This window comes from Notothenia rossii (assembly GCF_949606895.1).
Source record: "Notothenia rossii genome assembly, chromosome: 4".
NCBI lineage: Eukaryota > Metazoa > Chordata > Actinopteri > Perciformes > Nototheniidae > Notothenia > Notothenia rossii.
The window spans coordinates 7,291,397-7,314,220 of record NC_136902.1 but is presented as its reverse complement, the minus strand read 5'-3'; the positions used below and the strand labels follow the sequence as shown (position 1 = coordinate 7,314,220).

The 22,824-nt window shown below is 41.1% G+C and overlaps 1 protein-coding gene across 2 annotated transcripts in view; it reads left to right on the top strand.

Annotated features, from left to right (window-relative positions):
* Positions 1-22,824, top strand: part of itpr3 (inositol 1,4,5-trisphosphate receptor, type 3) — a 206,617-nt gene that overhangs the window by 148,314 nt on the left and 35,479 nt on the right. The window contains exons 36-60 of one of the 2 annotated variants that reach the window (XR_013807410.1): positions 926-1,046; positions 2,660-2,841; positions 3,369-3,517; positions 3,599-3,707; positions 3,881-3,974; positions 4,348-4,523; positions 6,232-6,391; positions 7,934-8,112; positions 8,866-9,066; positions 9,385-9,495; positions 9,778-9,873; positions 9,984-10,085; positions 10,687-10,770; positions 10,851-10,961; positions 11,553-11,745; positions 12,070-12,189; positions 13,645-13,820; positions 14,557-14,721; positions 15,167-15,353; positions 16,309-16,413; positions 16,700-16,818; positions 17,690-17,855; positions 18,753-18,913; positions 20,313-20,474; positions 21,372-22,282. Coding sequence is in view for 1 of the 2 variants with exons in the window: in XM_079677156.1 (XP_079533282.1) it covers positions 926-1,046; positions 2,660-2,841; positions 3,369-3,517; positions 3,599-3,707; positions 3,881-3,974; positions 4,348-4,523; positions 6,232-6,391; positions 7,934-8,112; positions 8,866-9,066; positions 9,385-9,495; positions 9,778-9,873; positions 9,984-10,085; positions 10,687-10,770; positions 10,851-10,961; positions 11,553-11,745; positions 12,070-12,189; positions 13,645-13,820; positions 14,557-14,721; positions 15,167-15,353; positions 16,309-16,413; positions 16,700-16,818; positions 17,690-17,855; positions 18,753-18,913; positions 20,313-20,474; positions 21,372-21,488 (3,546 nt within the window). In the remaining variant the exon portion in view is untranslated. Of the gene's footprint in view, positions 1-925; positions 1,047-2,659; positions 2,842-3,368; positions 3,518-3,598; positions 3,708-3,880; positions 3,975-4,347; positions 4,524-6,231; positions 6,392-7,933; positions 8,113-8,865; positions 9,067-9,384; positions 9,496-9,777; positions 9,874-9,983; positions 10,086-10,686; positions 10,771-10,850; positions 10,962-11,552; positions 11,746-12,069; positions 12,190-13,644; positions 13,821-14,556; positions 14,722-15,166; positions 15,354-16,308; positions 16,414-16,699; positions 16,819-17,689; positions 17,856-18,752; positions 18,914-20,312; positions 20,475-21,371; positions 22,676-22,824 lie in introns of those variants that run through there. The other variant, XM_079677156.1, reaches the window with a different exon arrangement.

The window sequence follows — 22,824 nt, the reverse complement described above, 5'->3', positions numbered from 1 at the left end:
GGCCACTAGGGGACCTCCTAAATCTATTGATTTTACAGGTTACAGTCCACCACCTTTAACTCTATGGGCTCTATGGCCGGTCCGCGGACCCCCACCTTTAAGCGGCGGGCTCCAGCAGGAAAAGCTGGAGGCCGGAAAAGAGTGAGACAGGTAGCGCGCAAAAGTAAAAGTGGAACCGAGAGTGGTACGAGAGACAGAACGAGAGCAAGACAGTTTGTCCCCGTACCACTGGTTGAAAACCACTGCTGTAGATCACTGCCGGTACGTGCGCTGGGAGCGCACCGTTTAAGTTTGAAAGTTGAAAAGTTTGTGTGTCTGAAACGCTATGTGATACAGTACAGTTTACACAGCACATGTTCTGTAGCTACTATTGCAATAAATGGTAACACTTGAATACGTTATGCAAATATGCAACTTGTTTGTTGAAATGTTAATAAATGGGAGCTTCCTCAAACAGCCATCTCTTTCCCGACAATCCCCTCTGTGCACGAACCCTTACATATGGTAATGAAACATTAAAACACCTGCGGCTTATAGTCCGAAAATACGGTAATTACAATCTTGCAACAGCCATAGATACTAGATTTGTTTATATTTCTAACAGAGGCTTTGATTTATTCATTGCTGTCAGGATGCAAAAGGAATTCCAAAACTATGCCAAAAAAATATATATTGCAAAGGCAAGTTTATTTATATAGAACTTTCCAAGGCAATTCAAAGTGCTTTACAAAAATGAAAGACATTAAGAGCATAACACACGTTGAATAACACAGGTACATGAATAAAAGTTACAGTGCAGTGTAAGATGTGAATAGTTCAATTAAAAGCAGCGGCAAAAAGAAAAGTCTTCAGTCTGGATTTAGGACTTCTATTTATATTAGATAGGACTTGTTCTGCGTCTCACTCTCCCCTCTCACTCTCTCAGACTCATCACACCATCGTCACCCAGCTCCTTCAGTCCTCCGTGCGGCTGTTGGACTGTCCCTGGCTGCAGCAGCAGCACCGAGGACAGGTGGAGACCTGCATCAAGACCCTCGCCATGACAGGTGACACACACACACACACACACACACACACACACACACACACACACACACACACACACACACACACACACGCACACGCACATGCACATGCACACACACACACACACACACACACACACACACACACACACACATACTTGACTATGTGGTGCCTGAAGTTACTTTTAAAACCCTGCATTATCACACATTAAATCTCACCTATTATGCAAAATCCCCTCTTCTTCATGTCTCTTCTACATCAACATGTGTCCCCTCTTCTTCATGTCTCTTCTATATCAACATGTGTCCCCTCTTCTTCATGTCTCTTCTACATCAACATGTGTCCCCTCTTCTTCATGTCTCTTCTACATCCACATGTGTCCCCTCTTCTTCATGTCTCTTCTACATCAACATGTGTCCCCTCTTCTTCCTGTCTCTTCTACATCCACATGTGTCCCCTCTTCTTCATGTCTCTTCTACATCAACATGTGTCCCCTCTTCTTCATGTCTCTTCTACATCAACATGTGTCCCCTCTTCTTCATGTCTCTTCTACATCAACATGTGTCCCCTCTTCTTCATGTCTCTTCTACATCAACATGTGTCCCCTCTTCTTCATGTCTCTTCTACATCAACATGTGTCCCCTCTTCTTCATGTCTCTTCTACATCAACATGTGTCTCCTCTTCTTCATGTCTCTTCTACATCAACATGTGTCCCCTCTTCTTCATGTCTCTTCTACATCAACATGTGTCCCCTCTTCTTCATGTCTCTTCTACATCAACATGTGTCCCCTCTTCTTCATGTCTCTTCTACATCAACATGTGTCCCCTCTTCTTTATGTCTCTTCTTCATCAACATGTGTCCCCTCTTCTTCATGTCTCTTCTACATCAACATGTGTCCCCTCTTCTTCATGTCTCTTCTACATCAACATGTGTCCCCTCTTTGGAAAGAGACTCTGAAAGTTTCAGGAACAAAGATTCTCTCTCTTTTTGATCCATGTCTATAAAAACCTGTCTGAAAATGAGCTGATCAGATTTTGGCCACTTTATGATGTCATAACGATGTTTTGTCTTGAGTAACCATTAGCCAATCAGCAACCAAGGTAACCCCCCCCCCCCCTCTTATCACCTGAATCTCCTCCTAGAGGACCATTGTGTTCTTTTTAACCAAATGTCTCTCAGAGGGGCGTGGGTAGGGGCTCCTTATTTTCATCTAAAGTAACAGACAGAGAATCAGCACTTTGGAAACAGGGCTGAAACAGAGGGGATTATGGGTAATGCTGCAATGATCTGTTTGGTGTTTCAGCCAATCAGAGACAGGCTCTGTATATATCTGAGACCTGTGATATATTGATGAAAAACAGTATCATCGGGGACCTTTAAAACCCTGCATTATCATACATTAAATCAAACCACCTAGATGTATACAATATCAGTACAACAAGCTCTACTGCAGACAAATACAACCATCATGACTTACATGAGTAAAAGCAGCAATACTACTTAGAAAAATTACTTTGTTACAATAAAAAAGTCCTGCATTCAAAATCTTACTCAGGTAAAAACGCAAAAGTTTAAACAGTGTTTTCTCTCTGCTGCAGTGAAGTTATTGATGTTTGATGGTTCCTCCTCAGCTAAGAGCCGCTCCATCGCGCTGCCTCTGGACCTGGAGTCTCAGATCAGCTCCATGCTGTCCAGCTCCGCTCTCAACTCTCTGTCTCGCTCCAACCCGAACTACAAGTCCTCGTCCCGCTCCTCCAGACCCGTCGCCCCCAGCAACCCCTGGGACTACAAGAACATCATCGAGAAGCTGCAGGTACGCCAAGCTGCAAATACTGTCATACGTGTGGAAACAAACCAAACAGCAAGTACAAAGACGAGCAACTTAAGGCAGAGAACTCAAAATATGCCACAAATCTAAATTAGCCAGAAATAAATTGGTAAATTCTAAAACAATGAGATAATAGATTACATCCTTTCAAAAACAAAAGTGTTGTCTCATGTGAGGCATAAATAAAAGAAAGAAAATAATCAATTGTGATTAAGTAGAATAGTGTTTGGCTTTTCAAACCATTTATTATTGTTATTAACACAATTTTAAAGTGTCACGTGATTTTAAAATAACAAATACAAAATGTGTGTGTCTGTCAATCAATAAATCAATCAGAGTTTATTTATGTAGCCCAATATCACACATTTAACATTTACCTGTGTGTGTGTGTGTGTGTGTGTGTGTGTGTGTGTGTGTGTGTGTGTGTGTGTGTGTGTGTGTGTGTGTGTGTGTGTGTGTGTGTGTGTGTGTGTGTGTGTGTGTGTGTGTGTGTGTGTGTGTGTGTGTGTCAGGACATCATCAACACTCTGGAGGAGCGTCTGAAGCCTCTGGTGAACGCGGAGCTGTCGGTGCTCGTGGACGTCCTCCATCAGCCGGAGCTGCTGTTCCTGGAGGGGACGGACGCCCGGCAGCGCTGCGAGTCGGGGGGCTTCATCTCCAAGTAGGTGTCGCTCCTCTGAATCCAGATATACTGGTACGCATACAGAGGGATGATGGGTAATCTGTGTGTCTGTGTGTTTAGGCTGATCCAGCACACCAAAGCGCTGATGAACGCGGAGGAGAAGCTGTGTATCAAAGTCCTGAGGACTCTGCAGGAGATGCTGATCCGCACTCTGGACTTTGATGAAAAGGTGAGTTAAGAAACTAACTAATGTTAACAGTTGGTTTATTCAACAGAAAGTGCTCTTTAAGTTCATTTGATGTCTTTAATCAAACAATCAGATTTTAAATTGCCTGTGAGCATGGAATATATTGATCTGATCAGTCAGGAAGTCAAGAACCCTTTCTGTCTGTGTTGTTCCAGGGAATTTCCCTGCGGAAGGTTTTGCTGCAGAACTACTTGTTTCCAAACAAGAAAAACACCCCGAAGAACGACCTCGCTGAACTCGGAGCTTCAGGTATGTTGCTTAATACCAAACGAAAAGACAAAGAGAAGGACAACGGAAGAGGAAAGAGACCAGAAAATAAGGGAAGAAAGGCTATTGTGCTATTTTACAAAACAACAACATTACAATCATGTCACAAAAGGCCAGCAAGGCAATACCAAATAAAATATAAGGCTAGGGATGTGTCTTCATGTTATTATATTCTTAAAGATACATGCATCTCTTAGCTATTGTTCCAGTCACATGTTTTTGTTTCGAGGCTTGTATAGAGTCCATTTTCCCACTTTCTGTTGAGTTGTGTTTCAATTTATAAGTCAGTTTTCCATTTTTCTATATTTTATTATTTACCCTATTCACCTGTAGCATCTCTTGATATGTGTCTCAGGTGTGGAGCAGGAGCGCGACTGGGCGGCGGTCGCTGCGGTTCAGTGTCGTCTGGACCGAGAGGGAGGAACCAAGCTCTTCACTGACCTGGTGATGAGCAGCAAGAACGACAAGATCTTCCAGGAGTGCATCCAGCTGGCCATCTGCCTGCTGGAGGGGGGGAACACAGAGATACAGGTACGCACAACAGCAATACATCTCCAGTGCAGACTATTACCTCATCATGCTGCCCCTCTACATACCCCCCCATCTCACACAAACAGTACAGCTATAGACTACGATCTCAAAATGACATCCCTCTCCGTCCTCTCAGTACGCACGGAGCTTGGGAAAAAAGCCATATCTTACTCTGCCCCCTCGACCTGGAACTTCAGCAGGAACTTAAAATGACCAGTTTGATACCCATCACGGATTTTAAACTCATTTTAAAAAAGCTGGAGAAATCATCCGTGGGTGTTTGCACCTGCTATATCTGACTATACGAATTTTGAATGACTACTTTTTAAAATGTTTTATTTGATTGTTGCCTCTGTGTTTGGTGTCCTGTCTGTCTGTAACTTTGGCCCAATCCCAAACCGCCCCCTACACCCTACTCCTACACACTACCTCTCCGTTTGCGCATTCACGCGGAGGGTCCGCCATATTGAGGGCTGTTCCAAACCAACAAGTGTGGAGCGGTGTGAAGGGGGAGTGGGCTATCAAGCCCTCAAACAGCGAGTCTGCAGCGGTGCTGACTTGAGACCAGTCTCTACCTGACCGGAGTCACGCTGTGTGTGTCCGTCAGGAAACAAGCTGTTAACAAGTAGTTCCAGCAAACATCCACTGATAAACTGCGATGTTAACAACCTCATGATAACCTCATATGTTTTAACTTAGGATCATACCTGTGTTTAGTCTAGAAAAAGGTAAATGTGTGCATTTTATTATAAAGTTGTGTATATTTACAGACTGTTGCAAAAACTAAGAAGCTTATAAACATCAGGTTTAAAACTAAAAGACACAATTAAAGATGTTTAGAGTTTTATTTGAGTTATTCATTTACATTTTTTGTCTAAGAGATGCTGATTTGAAACCGTTGTTACATACAGTTACGGCATTTCCTGTTTCTGCCGGAGAGAGGGGAGTTTGTCCCAAAGCTTGCCGCTGTATTTATACCCTTAACCCTTAATGGAGGGAGCCTCGTTGAGCTGCGAGTGTGGCTACAGACGGAGTTCACTCCGTCACGGAGGGGTAAGGCCGAGGGTGTGATTTGGGATTGGGCCACAGTGTGGTGGTGTTACCACTGAACAGGTCTCTCTTGAGAATGAGACCCTGTGTCTCAATGAGATTTTCACCTGTATAAATAAAGGCTAAATAAAATAAAGAATCATAATCCCTAGATATTACCCACACTTAAACTACTACTTCCATAGGATCAGCAGCGCACTAATAATGAATCAAAGCATGGAAGATTGACTCCATAACAAATATAGAGAGTATGAGAGGCTTGGATCATTGTTTTTAAGGCCTACCAACGTATTTGAAATATTTTGGAAAATATATTTGTTCAAACTCAGTTGCAGAATCAGATGTTAAATAGCCTATAAACCGGGAATACATTGTCGGAGACTTAAGGTAGTATTTTATTTATAAACCTTGTGTTAAATGACTAACTCAACTTAAAAAAAATATGTAATCCATTTGGTCTTATATAAGTGACATTTTCATCAAACTCGAATCTTAATTCTCTTTTCGTCATGTTTTTCATTAAAAGATGACACAGTTGATGCGTTTCCCCCTTAACTTCATGTCTTTGACTCGGGGATTAACAAACTACAGCAGTCTCAGATCAAATGGAGCTCTGTGGATGAACCCGGTGTTTCAGCTCTCTTTGGTTCTCCTGCAGAACTCCTTCTACAAACTGATGATGGGCGACAACAAGTCAGAGAAGTTCTTCAAGGTTCTCCACGACCGGATGAAGGAGGCTCAGACTGACATTAAAGCCACGGTTTCTGTTAACGTTGGAGAGATGACGCACAAAGCCAACGAGAAGGAGCTGGAGACCGGTGAGAAATCAATTATCCTGAGAAACCTGATGTTTGTTTTTTGTTTCATGTCATTTTCTCAATAATATGTCTTTCTATTATACGATGGTTTCATTTTAAAATCTGTTTTTTGTCTCTTTGCTTCGAGTATGTTAACCACTTATGTTCAAACACTTGAGCTCAGTTTTATATTCTTGATCTTAATTTAAAAAGCCGTAATAGTTGGAAAGGAAAATTGTAATTTTACAAGAAAGAAGTAAGGTTATTCGATTATCAAGGAGTTTATTGGTAAATGATAATCATCGATGACCTGAGGAAGTTATTATATTAAAAATGACGACTTCTTTCGGGTTTTAAAAAACGTACAACTTTTTCCCCCAATGTTTTGATCCAAAATATTTAACTTCACTTGAAGACACATTCCAGATGTTAACTCTGCTTTTGGCTCAGCAGGCAGCTTTCTATTTGTAGCACACTTGTCCTCCAAGTCATTAGTCGAGTTGTGTTTGCAAAAAATCTGTGTTTTTGGACATTTTGCTTGTCAGTTCTGTCACAGAGGACGTTCCTGATAATGCTTATATTATCACATTCCTATTCAGTTAGTTTCACAGCAGTTGTTGATTTACAAAAATAACAGCATGATTGAATATTTAATGGAAACAAACTTGTGAACAAAATATTGAAGTAGAGATTAGGGATGCCAGTGATTATTCGATTATTCGTTACAGTCTCCATAATCGAATATTATTTTAAAAATCGATTTTATTTATATATTTTTTTATTATTATTTATGTTTTTTTTTTTTTTCTGGCTTAGTTTAAACCAAAATATATAGACTAATGCTAATAATAGTAATAGTATTAATAATTGTAAATGGCCATTGGTCACACCACCAGTTTGTTTTACTGTAAACTTGGAGGAAGCCTGCGTGCAGAGCAGACTGCGGCAGCACGCTACACACCGACCCCGCCCCCACCCCCCCTCTCCCTCACACGTGCGACTAAAGATGAACAAAGCGGCAGGTAAAAAGAGTTCAAGGAGCTGCATCATGTTGATGTTGGTTTATTTGTCGTTTATTTTGTTTGTACTGTTAAACATGTTCCAGTAAAGAAAACAACGGAATTCCTTTTGACTGAGTTTTTTTTTTCTCTCCCGCGGGGGGGGGGGGGGGGGGGGGTCGGTCGAATAATCGATTATTATTCGCCAGGGCTGCCGAATAATCAATTTTGATCATGTTCAGTTTCTGGCAACCCTAGTAGAGATGGTGATAGGATCAAACTTAAGAGCAACACCTATTAGGGTCAGGGTCGCAAAATGGCGGGTCTAATGGCCCCTTTTCAACTTCATAATTCATCTGCCCTTGCACAAACACCAAGCTGAAAAACAGTATAATAGGGGACCTTTAAGATCGAAATAAAAGCACAACAATCAGTATATATAAAAAACAGTCACTTGAATATCTTTATTTGACCTTTTAAGCTGTACTTTGCTGCAAAGTTTTAGTCTCCTTTTACCTCTCTGAATCCAGTTGTTTGGCTAAGCAGTTTCCCCCTCCGTCCTCAGTGCTTCCCGTCGCGGTGGGTCACTCCATCGCCCCGGCGGTGTGCCCCCCCGCCCTGCCGGTCCCCGCTGCAGCGGAGCAGAGGGAGGTGGAGGCGGAGGTGGGCCCCGCCGTCACCATCATGAAGCCCATCCTCAGGTTCCTGCAGCTGCTGTGTGAGAACCACAACCAGGACCTGCAGGTGGGTTCCGCTGAGCACACAATTCACTTCAATTCAAATGTATTTATATCGTCCAATATCACAAAACACATTTGTCTCAGAGGGCTTCACAAATCAACAAACATGAATGATAACGTACAAACAACAAACATATCTGAGAATGTAGTAAAATGACAAGATGATAACAATAAATACTGAAGACATACCAATAAACCAGGGTGGACCAAACCCAGAAATCTGAGTCTGATTTTCAGAACAGAACATTCAGTCTCATCTTGGTTTTCAGTATCTTAGTTTAGTTTAGAAAAACTATAATCCTAGTCTATAGTCCAGAGTTTAAAAATACCTGACCCACATTTCTCAAACTCCCTAATTTGCAACTTTTACCTTTTTTTTTTTTTTTTAATCCAGGACACAAATAGAATTGCAAAAACAGCCTTTTTAAATTTCAGTTTTCAGGATCGAAAAATGTCATGTTTTTTTTCTTAACAATGCAAAAACAGCCTCTAGTTTTATTAAACTGATTAAAAATGAAGGCTTATGACAACCTCTCTTTAATTTTAATGTTGTGTTAGCTTGAAAAGTCTAAATGTTAAAGTAGATTTAAAGTGACTGTCATTCAGGAAATGGTCCCAGTCTCATTAAAGTGAGATTCATTGTTGTTGCAGATTAATGAGGCCTTATCAATCTCTTACTTTGTTTCTGAAATACTGCTGTGACACACAAACAGAGGCTGACCAGATAAGGAGAGAGTGATCTTGAATGTGTTTGCAGAACTTCCTGCGCTGCCAGAACAATAAGACCAACTACAACCTGGTGTGTGAGACCCTTCAGTTCCTGGACATCATGTGTGGAAGCACCACCGGGGGCCTTGGGCTGCTCGGGCTCTACATCAACGAATCAAACGTCCACCTGATCACTCAGACCCTGGAGACCCTCACTGAGTACTGCCAGGGCCCCTGCCAGGAGAACCAGGTACGCTCAGACAACACAGAGATCTTTTTAATAGGGCTTTTCATTTCATTAGGATCACTGTAGATGTTTTTTCTTATTCTGTATTTATTTTAATAATGTTTTCGTGTGTGTGTGTGTGTGTGTGTGTGTGTGTGTGTGTGTGTGTGTGTGTGTGTGTGTGTGTGTGTGTGTGTGTGTGTGTGTGTGTGTGTGTGTGTGTGTGTGTGTGTGTGTGTGTGTGTGTGTGTGTGTGTGTGTGTGTGTGTGTGTGTGTGTGTGTGTGTGTGTGTGTGTGTGTGTGTGTGTGTGTGTGTGTGTGTGTGTGTGTGTGTGTTGCAGACGTGCATCGTGACCCACGAGTCCAACGGCATCGACATCATCACGGCTCTGATCCTGAACGACATCAGTCCTCTGTGTCGGTACCGGATGGAGATGGTGCTCCAGCTGAAGGTGTGTTAGTTTACCTGTCCATGTGCACACTGTGTGTTTTCTGTCTCTTATAGTGATGGACCAGCAAACATAAATCATTCTGATTGGCTGTTCAGATTAGCGAATCAGTGCATGAGAAGCAAAACGGAAGTGAAGAAGGAACTTTAATCACAGCAACATATTAATGTAGTCATTTATTGTTCCTTTACCTGGTGGTTCATATGTGACCAATACGAGGTCTGCACTTCATCCTGTCGTCATGGTGACACCTGTCGTTGAACTGTTTAATTTCCCTGTTTCCAGGACAACGCCTCCAAGCTGCTGTTGGCTCTGATGGAGAGTCGCCATGACAGCGAGAACGCAGAGAGGATCCTGTTCAACCTCCGACCCCGAGAGCTGGTGCCATTATTTACACTAACTTTATTTAAAGAAGACGTTACTGATCTGTGTTCAGATATAATATATATATATATGTGTGTGTGTGTGTGTGTGTGTGTGTGTGTGTGCAGGTGGAGGAGATAAAGAAGGCCTACCATCAGGAGAGCGAGTATGAGGGGGAGGACGTCTCCCCCCGTGAGGTCGGACACAACATCTACATCCTGGCTCAGCAGGTGACTAAACACAAGCTCCTGATTGGCTGAATCCCACTCCTCTCAGTCCGTGGCTCTGTCGTGTTTCTGTTGGGAGATCCAGAAGTTAGCATCTCCCTGGATTCCCAATGAAAAAGCGAAAACATACCTTTGGCGACTACATATTGATACAAACACATCTATTACAAACAAAATAAAACATTTCAGTTTCAGCCCTTAATAGAGGGGTACACAATTACAACACAACTACATAAGCAAATACTACCATACTTCACATAAAGCCAGAAAATTGATATCATTATAAAGAATCACAGTTTGATAGCTCTGACTGATCCGTGCTGTGTTCGAGGTAATATCCTATCCAATATAATACAAATAATAAACAGAGTTTTTAAAATCAGACAAACATACAAAGACAAATCTAAGATACAGTAACTAACACAAACAGAAAGTAGTACAACATCAATAAAATAAAAGGCAATTCTAAAATAATTGTGTTTTGAGGTATGACATGCTCCTCCTATCTTCTCAGCTGTAGGAAAATAAACGGCGTTTGTAATTCTCTGATTAAGTTGTCTCTCTTGTTGTTTGTTTGTTTGTGTGTTTGTTTGTGTGTTTGCAGCTGGCGAGACACAACAAGATGCTGCAGAACCTCCTGAAACCTCAGAAGAACAGCAAAGAGGGCGAGGAGGGGATCTCCTCCATGGTAAACCCCCGCCCTTCTACATCTGCAGCGATGGTGCAGTACTAATACTCACTTTATAATACTCTTTGTGTTTCCTGCAGCTCAACCTGAACAACCGTCCTCTGTCCCAGATGTTGAAGTCCACCGCTCCAGCTGTTGTGGTGGAGCAGGATCCGCTGGAGTACTACGACATGCTCACCTCACAGATAGAGGTACCGTAATAAAATGAAATAAGATCAACCTTTGTTAATCCATGGGGGAAATGCAGGTGTCAGAGCAGCAACAGCAATAAGAGAGAAACCGTATCGCTGTTAGGACAGGTGAGAGGTTGCATACGTTTAAAAAATAAATAATAATTATCATTATAAATACAAATAACAAAAATAGGAGTAGGTAGAACTCACAGTATTTAAGTTGACTTCTAAAATAATATGAATGAAGTTTATTATGCATATGAATAAATATATTTATAAATAGATATCTACCTGCAAGTGCCAATCCAAAACTGTGAATGCTCTACTGCAACTAATACTAATTAAAGTAATAGAAGACGGATAAAGTCCAATTAAAAGGGGATGTCGATAATTAAAGGCAAAGAAAACAAATTAAAAAACGTTTTTCAGTTTCAGCTGTCGTTTAAAATGTCCATGAGTTTGCCTCTCTAATATTTCCAGGCAGGTTGTTATAGAGTTTAGGATGAAACCTGCTTCAGCCGTTTAGTTTCCAGGGACTATTTAAGAAGCCTTCAGCTCGTCCTGTTGATGCTCTAATAATAATATAACGTAATATGTCTTCCGCTCCAGATCGTCCGGGACGACCGCAGCATGGAGCAGATCGTGTTCCCGGTCCATCCCATCTGTGAGTTTCTGACCGAGGAGTCAAAGATCAGAGTGTTCAACACCACGGAGCAGGACGAGCAGGGGTCAAAGGTCACAAACTTCTTCGAACAAACCTCCTTCCTGCACGGAGAGATGGAGTGGCAGAAGAAGCTGAGGAGTGAGTATACACACACACACACACACACACACACACACACACACACACACACACACACACACACACACACACACACACACACACACACACACACACACACACACACACACACACACACACACATTGCATTACACTTGGGGTTTAACTTGGTGTGTGTGTGTGTGTGTGTGTGTGTGTGTGTGTGTGTGTGTGTGTGTGTGTGTGTGTGTGTGTGTGTGTGTGTGTGTGTGTGTGTGTGTGTGTGTGTGTGTGTGTGTGTGTGTGTGTGTGTGTGTGTGTGTGTGTGTGTGTGTGTGTGTGTGTGTGTGTGTGTGTGTCTCTCAGGTATGCCGGTGTTGTACTGGTTCTCCGGGAGGATGTCTCTGTGGGGAACTATCTCCTTCAACCTCGCCGTCTTCATCAACCTCATCATCGCTTTCTTCTACCCCTACGCCTCAGGACAAGGTACTTTAGTGCAAATACTAGTAGTAGTTCTATAAGTCATACTGTCAAAAGTACTGCTACTTCTTTAAGGGTGTATTCACAAAATAAATATCATATCGATAATAATCAGATATATTTTTCCTGTGAGCAACAGACTTTTTTTTTTTTACATTTTTGACTTAAAGGTCCCATGTCATGGCCACTTCTACTGATCACACTTCCATTGTTGAGGTCTACTAGAATACATTTACATTGTTCAATGTTCCAAACTCACATTTGTTTCTCAAACAGCATCTCTGTATAGTATGTGTATTTGCTCTCTGTCCTAAACGGCTTGTTGGAGCTCCTGCCCCTCCCCTCCCCGTGAGCCCACTGTGCTCTGATTGGTCAGCTCGCCCACTCTGTTCTGATGAGTCCACCACTGTTACAGGGGAACATCATTGATTATGTGTTACAATGGCGTTTGTTAGCAACCAGAAAATGACACTAGTAATGACAAACAGATGAGAATGCTGCGTGGGGTCTGGGTGCCGTGTTGGCGGGACGTTGAGGGGCTCGCTGCTCCGCCCTTTGAGGCTCGAGGAGCGAACAGTGTGAGCTGGATTACTGGTGTCATTTCCTGGTTGCTGCATGGGGTCTGCGAGACAGAGAGACAACATGTAACTCAGCCTGAGCACACACACACACTCACAGCCTGAGCTCCGAGTGTGTGTGTGTACGGAGCTCCGAGTAGCACCGCGGCTGAGAAAAGATAAGGCTGAGTGAGTGTCACTATGACCAGGAAGTAAACAATGGAAAAAGAGAAATCTCCAACAAGGCGTTCTGGGGCAGCATAGACAGGTCTTTCCTGTGTTAGAGGTGTACTTTTAGGGTTAGTGACTCTGCAGACCGTTTACATGCAGAAAAACCTTCATAACACACAAGGGGACGGGTGATAACCGGAAAAGCATGACATGGGACCTTTAAGATATAATAATAATAATAATAATAAACTTTATTTATAAAGCACCTTTCATGTTTGACGCAGCCCAAAGTGCTTTACAGAGTATGATACAAATAATGACAATAACAAATATTACATTTCAAATATGTACCAAAAAAAGTTTGGTCTTTCTTTTACTTTTAAACATTCCAATTGAGGTGGCCGTTCTAAGATCAAATGGGATCCACAGTTTGGGGAGATATAAAAGCAGAAAGCAGCCTATCCAGTTTTCTTGTTTTGCACTCTAGGTACTTCTAAAAGTGGAACATTGGAGGATCGAAGTGTCCTTGCTGGTTGATAACATGAGAGACAGTCATTTAAATATGTTGGGGCATGGTTATGTACAGCCTTGTAAATCATCAAAAGCACTTCTGAAGGACACCGGTAATCCCAGATATATGACTGAAACATCTCGTATGCAAGGTGTCTCTTAGTAATCGTCTTCTCCCCCCTCCCTCTCTTCCTCCCCTCCCTCCCTCCCTCTCCTCCCTCAGTGGGGGCGATCGACGACAACCTGCTGCTGATGCTGTTCTGGATCCTCACCGGGCTCTCCGTGCTGTGCTTGTTCTTCCAGCGTTACGGCCTGCAGCCCCTCACCATCGCTCTGATCCTCAGGTCCATCTACCACGTGGGCATCGGAAACACCCTCATACTGCTGGGCTCTCTCAACGTGAGCAGCACTACATTACCCATAATCCACCTGGGCAGACACTTCAAGGATTCAAGGCTTTTATTGTCATGTGTGCATAGCTACAGTGTAGTTATGACAATGATCATTTTAGGTAGTGCAAGTAAATAGAATAGAATAGAATATAATAGAAATAGTGCAGAATAGTCTGTATGCAAGTAATTGGAATATTGATATTCATATAAGTTGCATCAGATGAATGTTACGGATGTTCTTTCAAAAGTTCAGGTGTTTAACTCATACTCTTTTTAATTATATGTTATTGTCCCTCATAGTTTTTTTGCTGGAGACATTATATCAAAGAGTCCATTTTGAACTTCTTTTATCAGTTTAGTGAATTCAACCCTTGAATTTGGAATAACTAATTAATACATTTAACATCAACATTAATTCAAATCAAATGCATTTAATAGATATAAGTAAAAACAATTAAATGGGTTAAAGTAAATATGAGTGTATTTATTTAAAGGTCAATTATTTCTCCCCCACTCCCATCACATTTCCTGTTTTTTTATTATTATTTACAATCTTTAATTAATTAAAAAAGGCTTTCAATTATATTCAAATGTCCAAGATTCATATTTTTAAACCCCTCAAAAATGCCAAAACATGGGCCGTAGGATTTTAAGGAATTTTTTTTTTTTTTTTTTTTTTTTTAATAACTAATGATCTTCTTGATTGTGTTGTTAAACCGCCCTGTGTGTCTGTTCCCCTCCAGCTGATCAATAAGGTGGTGTTTGTGGTGAGTTTTGTGGGAAACAACGGGACGTTTATTATGGGATACAAAGCCATGGTGATGGACGTGGAGTTCATTTACCACCTGGCCTACGTCCTCACCTCCACCCTGGGGCTGTTCGTCCACGAGCTCTTCTACAGCATCCTGGTAAACAAAACATTTAATAACTTATACCCCCAAAAAAATCTGAATTTATTCATTAATTGTTAATTATTTACTTTCTATAACAGTGAAGTCATATATTTTTGTTTACAGAGAGTAACATATTTGTACCTGTGTGCAAACGTTTGTACATCTTCTATAATATGGAGTGCTCACATTCAAACAATGCATTGAGTCATAAAATATATAATATTATCTCATAGAATATGTATTTTAGAATTGACCACAGTATATAAGTAGTCAAAACAATGGATTAGAGGTATTCTATTGATCCAGCATTGGCAAAGTGTTTCGTTACAGCAGCATGTAAACAAATAATGATATTAAATATAGAAAAAGTATATTTAGAGAACACTAATCTAAGTTAGAATACACTATAATGAATCACTGCTAAATAAACAGACTCTCTGAACGGTTTTCTCGTGGGCAGCTGTTTGACCTGATCTACCGGGAGGAGACTCTGTTCAACGTGATAAAGAGCGTGACTCGTAACGGGCGCTCCATCCTGCTGACGGCGCTGCTCGCCCTCATCCTCGTCTACCTCTTCTCCATCGTGGGCTTCCTCTGCCTGAAGGACGACTTCATCATGGAGGTCGACCCGCTGCTGCACCTCGCAGGTAACTTCTAATATACATCATTATTAGACGCAGATTCAATATCTTCACAGATTCAGTGTCTCCGGCAGGCGCTACAGGTGTATCACATCCAAAACAAAGGGACTCCAAGACCCAAGAGAGATCATTGCTCTTAACACCGGAAGTCATGTGAATCAATGTGACTCTGTACATATATATCATTACTATTATTATTATTATTATTATTTATTACATTACAGATTTTATTTTTATACTCCTGGACATAATTACTGCACTTTATTCCTTATTCCTTTATTCCTTATTCCTTTATTCCTTATTCCTTTATTCCTTATTCCTAAGTATGTATGCTGCGTGTATTCTGTTGTCTTATGTTGTGATGTTTTTGTTTTTGTTTTGATGGCACCCTTGAAAGGGAGAAGCATTTATTATTATCTCATTGTATAATGACATTAAACGATTCTATTCTATTCAACCACAGCGGCATCGACTATAGCAACGTCTAATCTCAAAGCAGAGATGTTCATTTCACCTTCCATTAGATTAGTATTCAAAACATTGTTTTACATTTAATACCTGCTAATTGATGGACTAACATATACATATTTCACATACATTTAGATAATGGACCTTTCTTAAATTCACAGCACAAATTGACCTTTAAATATTACATTTCTATTTTTATTATAAGACATGTAGGGATTTAAAACTGAAATACAGATTATTAAACACTAAGAAACTCTCAGTGAACAATAAAAACTGTTATCTGTTAACTCTGAAACTCTGCTCACTGAAGACGGCTGGTTTTAAAGTGTGTGTGTGTGTGTGTGTGTGTGTGTGTGTGTGTGTGTGTGTGTGTGTGTGTGTGTGTGTGTGTGTGTGTGTGTGTGTGTGTGTGTGTGTGTGTGTGTGTGTGTGTGTGTGTGTGTGTGTGTGTGTGTGTGTGTGTGTGTGTGTGTGTGTGTGTGTGTGTGTGTAGCTCCTCAGCAGAACGAAGCCTCTCAGGACTTCATGAAGTCGTGCTCTGCAGACGGAGTCAGCTGCACCACGGAGACCGAAGCTCTCACCGTCACTGAGGAGGAAGGTGAGAGTAATAATAATACATTTTACTTGTAGGCGCCTTTCATGACACCCAAGGACACCGTACAATTTGTAAAAACACAAACAGGAAATCATGGAGGAGACAGTCAAGTGGACACAAATGAAACATATAATGGGGAGCACTACAGAGAGAGAGCAGATTTGAACTGGTGGCTTTTTAATTGGGATTTGAATGTGGTGATTGTGTCTGAGAGTCAGTCATATCACAGAGTTAATGTACGTTACTGATATAGACTCTGATCTAATATCTCGTGACTGTGTGTGTTCAGAGGCACCAACCTCAGAGCGGGCGTGCGACACTCTGCTGATGTGCATCGTCACCGTGTTGAACCACGGCCTGAGGAACGGAGGAGGAGTCGGAGACGTTCTCAGGAAACCATCCAAGAACGTAAAGAAAACATTTTTACTTTATCCATCCCATCGTATTATATTAAGAGTATAACAGAGTGATCTACTTTGAGTACTTCTAATGTATGCTTCTACAGTACTTAAAGGTGGGGTAGGTAAGTTTGAGAAACCGGCTCGAGATACACTTTTTGTTATATTCCATGGAATGCTCTTAACATCCCGATAGCAATGAATATCTGAAGTGCTTTGACAACAAATCCATAAAAAAATATCATCTGTGGAAGCCGTAGTACTGTAAAAAGCACGACCAATCATCTGAGCCAGCCCGGCTAAAGTAACTGGATGGCCTACCTGCCTGTCAGCCTTCCATCTGTGCACAAACTTATCTCGTGCCCTCATTGGTCATGTGCGCGTTCGTGTGTGTTGGAGGAGGGGCTCTGTGAGGAAGTGGCACATTTTCTCCGGTTGTGTATTTTCAAATTCTAGCGATCTCGAGCCGGTTTCTCAAACTTACCTACCCTACCTTTAACTTCATTAACTTTACAGGACCACTTAAGGCACACTTAATTTTGTAGCTCATTATTGAGAAATAAAAAAGTTAAAGTTTTGTCATTCATCTGTATTTTGAAGTGTTTACAGGGAATAATAAAGCATTTTAAAAACATGTTAACAAGTGTCCTTCTGAAGCAGCAGACTACATGTAGTGCGAATAATCGGAAAATAACTGATCTTTAACATATTTATAAAAATAATTGTCTTTTATGATGAGCTCATACATTTTGTAAGGGTTTTAGACCAATCCATTTAACTCACGACACAATTCTTGATCAGAAATATTTGGGAGTTAAATTGAACTGATAATGTTTGAAATAGAGTTTATTTTGTTTATCTTTAAACGTGTGTGTGTGTAGGAGCCGTTGTTTCCGGCCCGGGTGGTGTTCGACCTGCTCTTCTACTTCATCGTCATCATCATCGTCCTCAACTTGATCTTCGGAGTGATCATCGACACGTTCGCCGACCTGAGGAGTGAGAAGCAGAAGAAAGAGGAGATCCTGAAGACCACCTGCTTCATCTGCGGTGGGTGCCATTAAACTCACAGTGACACGTTAGGGTCTGAGACCAGAGGTGGCGAAGCGAGCGATAACCACGCAAAGCCCACACGAAACAGGGAAAAACGAGCACGGAAAAAGGGCCTAAATCACGACAGTAGGTATCCCGCGCGACTTCACCCACGTCACTGTAGCTAGGGCTGCACGATTTTGTGAAAAAATCTAATTGCGATTTTTCTGACAAATATTGCGATTCGAATTGCGATATTTGTTTTTAAACGACCCAACGGAAGTTTATTGTAAAATGTGGCCATAACTCCGGCTAGGAAGGTCGTATCAACGTGCTCCCGTCTCTAGCACCCCCGCAGCCCGAGCTACGAGTGAAAGAACTAAACTTACATGAAACTTCCGTTGGGTTGCTTTAAAGTCAAGCTTCAGTTTCAGATTCACCCTGTGATAGAAACATGTGATGGAGCATTACTAACCTGACTCAGACGGTTCACCAAGCCATCTAGGAAAGCGCCAATGGAAGCCATTTTGAAAGGGCAGGCACTTTAAAAACACTTGGCAGGTGATTGGATCAATCTGTCTGTCACCTTCTATCATGGGCCGCTTCTGATTGGTTAACAATGGCTGGTACATGTGGAGCACAGCACTTCTGATTGGTGTGGATGACTGACACACAAGAAGAACAAAAAAAATTGTAAAAAAATTAAAATCGTTTAATCGTTCAGCCCTAACTCTAGCCCAGTGTCTCTCAAAGTGGGGGGGCGCAGAGGCATGACAGGGGGGGCGCGAGAGACCAGGAGGAAAAATGGTTTTGGACAACAGCCCGCGGAGCGTGGAAGACCCGCTCAACGCTTAATTCTTGTTGTTCTTATCAAGAAGATGCAGAGATTTGACCATCAGTTTGTGTGTGTTGCAGGTTTGGAGAGAGATAAGTTTGACAATAAGACGGTGTCGTTTGAAGAGCACATCAAACTGGAGCACAACATCTGGAACTACCTGTACTTCATCGTGCTGGTGCGCGAGAAGAACAAGACGGACTACACCGGGCCGGAGAGCTACGTGGCTCACATGATCAAAGTAAAACATCTCAAACACTGGAGATACACATAAACACTGACATCATCTGAACTCACATTCTGAAGAGAAACTGATAAATGGTTTACGAACAAAGTTTGTCTTTTGTTAAATTTAATAAAGTCATAAAGAAAGTCAATATACAAGTGAAATTGATCTCAAATGCAGGAACAGAGCTACTTCGTCCTCAGAGGACAGGTTCTGCTTACAGTCCCCCTCTATATATTCATGAAAGGAAACAGCTGGTCCAACATCCTATCATTAGACCTCAAAACCCCCCCGACCTTAACATTTGCCCCTTTACACTTCCTCCTGAAATGTGAAACCTTAAAGGTCACCTATTATGCAAATCCACTTTTTCACGTCTTTTACAACATGTGTCCCCTCTTCTTCATGTCTCTTCTACATCAACATGTGTCCCCTCTTCTTCATGTCTCTTCTACATCAACATGTGTCCCCTCTTCTTCATGTCTCTTCTACATCAACATGTGTCCCCTCTTCCTCATGTCTCTTCTACACCAACATGTGTCCCCTCTTCCTCATGTCTCTTCTACATCAACATGTGTCCTCTCTTCCTCATGTCTCTTCTACATCAACATGTGTCCTCTCTTCCTCATGTCTCTTCTACATCAACATGTGTCCCCTCTTCATGTCTCTTCTACATCAACATGTGTCCACTCTTCTCCATGTCTCTTCTACATCAACATGTGTCCCCTCTTCTTCATGTCTCTTCTACATCAACATGTGTCCCCTCTTCCTCATGTCTCTTCTACACCAACATGTGTCCCCTCTTCCTCATGTCTCTTCTACATCAACATGTGTCCTCTCTTCCTCATGTCTCTTCTACATCAACATGTGTCCTCTCTTCCTCATGTCTCTTCTACATCAACATGTGTCCCCTCTTCTTCATGTCTCTTCTACATCAACATGTGTCCCCTCTGTGGAAAGAGACTCTGAAAGTTTCAGGAACAAAGAGTCTCTCTCTTTTTGATCCATTTCTATAAAAACCTGTCTGAAAATGAGCTGGTCAGATTTTGGCCACTTAATGATGTCATAACGATGTTTTGTCTTGTGTAACCATTAGCCAATCAGCAACCAAGGTAACCCCCCCCCCCCTTATCACCTGAATCTCCTCCTAGAGCACCATTGAGTTCTTTGTAACCAAATCTCTCTCAGAGGGGCGTGGGGAGGGGCTCCTTATTTTCATCTAAAGTAACAGACAGAGAATCAGCACTTTGGAAACAGGGCTGAAACAGAGGGGATTATGGGTAATGCTGCAATGATCTGTTTGGTGTTTGGAGCCAAACACTTCAGAGACATGTTCTGTATATATCTGAGACCTATAATATATTGATGAAAAACAGTATAATTTAAATGATGATATGATAATGTGCCCCTCCAGAACAACAACCTGGACTGGTTCCCCCGGATGCAGGCCATGTCTCTGGTGGTGACGGACGGGGACGGGGAGCAGAACGAGATGAGGATGCTGCAGGACAAACTGGTCTCCACCATGAAGGTGGTGCTGACCCTCACCCAGCAGCTGATGGAGCTCAAAGAGCAGGTATACACACACACACACACACACACACACACACACACACACACACACACACACACACACACACACACACACACACACACACACACACACACACACACACACGTTAATGTTTCACCTAAATATGGCTTGGACGAGCCTGAGATTTAAGAGCCAACTATACTAAGACTTTTATTCATACTTTTAGACATCCTAATTTTAATGATGATTTTGAAATATATAATGACTGTTTTCCACATTTTTCAAAATACTTTATTATGTTTTTTACATGAAATTTGACGTTTTTGATTATACTAGGAATGATTGAATTATATCTTGGACATACTGTACTTTGACTTTAAAGTACTTCCACATACTATAGTTTAGCTATTTTGGACATGTATACTATTGAATTTATTCACAATTTTTTTTCCAAATATCGCAATGTAACTTTAATTAAGATTTTTCGACATGCAATACTATGATGTCTTTAAGATATTTTTTATTTCATACTGTATCGTTTTTTTAATATTATATTTTTTTTTGGACATTTTATATCAAGCTTTTTTAATGTAATACTCTACTAAACATTTATTATATTTATATGACAAGCTGTACATAGGAATGTGTATATTGAACATTTGAAGACTAAACCATGCCTTTTTATTTAATATTATGATATTTAATGACATACTATGCTATTACAATTTTAAGTAAACATCAAAATACTTTTTGATTGCGTCTCACAGTACATACAAATCCACCACAGACCATGTTATTGTATAATCCTCTGACTGACTGTTTCATAAAGCTTCGTACGGCAGCTTTAACAGTTCTGTTTGCAAACCAAGGACGTTTTTTCACTGTGTTCTCTTACTGACGTTAAAACAAACCCACTCACTTTGTCTCCTGTCCCCGCAGATGACGGAGCAGAGGAAGAGAAGGCAGAGGATGGGATTTGTTGACGTTCAGGGAGGAGGGAGCGCGGCACTGGCTCCCAGCGCCGCGGGGGGGAACCACCAGATCTACAAATCATAAAGAGAGACGATGATCTGAAACACAACATATCTGAGAGCCAAACAGCTGGACTGTCCTGCACGTGGTTATCATAAAGAGAACACTAGAGAGTAGCTGTACAACTGATATGTGTTTCACTAAAAGCACATTTTTTGTTAGCTTTTATTTTAAGAATCTGCCGTCCCCAACGGACCGTGAACAGATAGAAGACCTGCTCTCAGTTTGATGTATCTTTTGGTTCAGTTAGATACGAAAAGCACAACAGACCTACAGTATGCATGTACAATATAGACGTATCTTTTAGACAAAGGACATGAGAATACGTTTTTCTGTAGCTCAACCTGGAAGTTTCAGATACTCACAACAACATTTTTTTATATAATGGCCAAAAATGAGTGCTATTATTGACCCAAATAATCCAACCTACATTTGAAGTATCAACCTAAATGTATGGTTTATAAAAATACTAAAGACTATTTACATAATGTGGGATTGTGGAAAGGGAATCGAAGGATCACCGACTTCCTGGTTGGACAACTAGAAGTTATAAAATATAAAGAAATATGATAATGTATGTTTGTAAATGGTATCAACTCACTAGGGAAATAATCAGAGACCTACCTGCAGCATTTAGTCATATCAGTAATATCTTTCTGTGAATGTGAAGTGAGTTAAAGTTAAAGTGAGTCGTTTGTTCTTTATTGTAAATCTGGGGAAGTTTTTTTTAGTAGTATATATTATTAACATTATTATGGTTTCATAGTGGCGTGTGGTGCAGTGGGTTGTGCGTTTGTGTTTGGATCAGGGGGACACAGGTTCAAACCCCACTGCAGTCAGCATGTCGTTGTGTCCCCACCCCAAATTGCTCCTGTGGGGATTGCCCACAGTATTGAGTATGCTTGAGTCGCTTTGGATAAAAGTGTCTAACATGTAATGTGATATTTATGTTTGTTTTTAACACTGTAACTAGCTCAGTACAGACACTGGATTTTAAGTGAGCTGCTTTTAGCAAAACGTTAAGATGGTTAACGGAAAATAACATTTGCCTTTTGTTCTCAATGAGAACAGACGGGTACAGAGATTGGGAGAAGGAAGAACATGTCTTCAGAAAATAAAATATTTACTATGAAGAAAAAAATACATGTTTATTTGCTGTGTGGTTTGATGCATACACTAATATACATATACATCTAATATACAAACAGTGGTGATTATATACCTTCTTAAAGCACACACTTCCACATACAATACTATGACGTTACTGTGACTATTTTTTATATATTTTCGACTTACTATATCGTTATTTTTCATTATACAACACTGACATTTTTCATGATATTTTTTTTGACATACCATA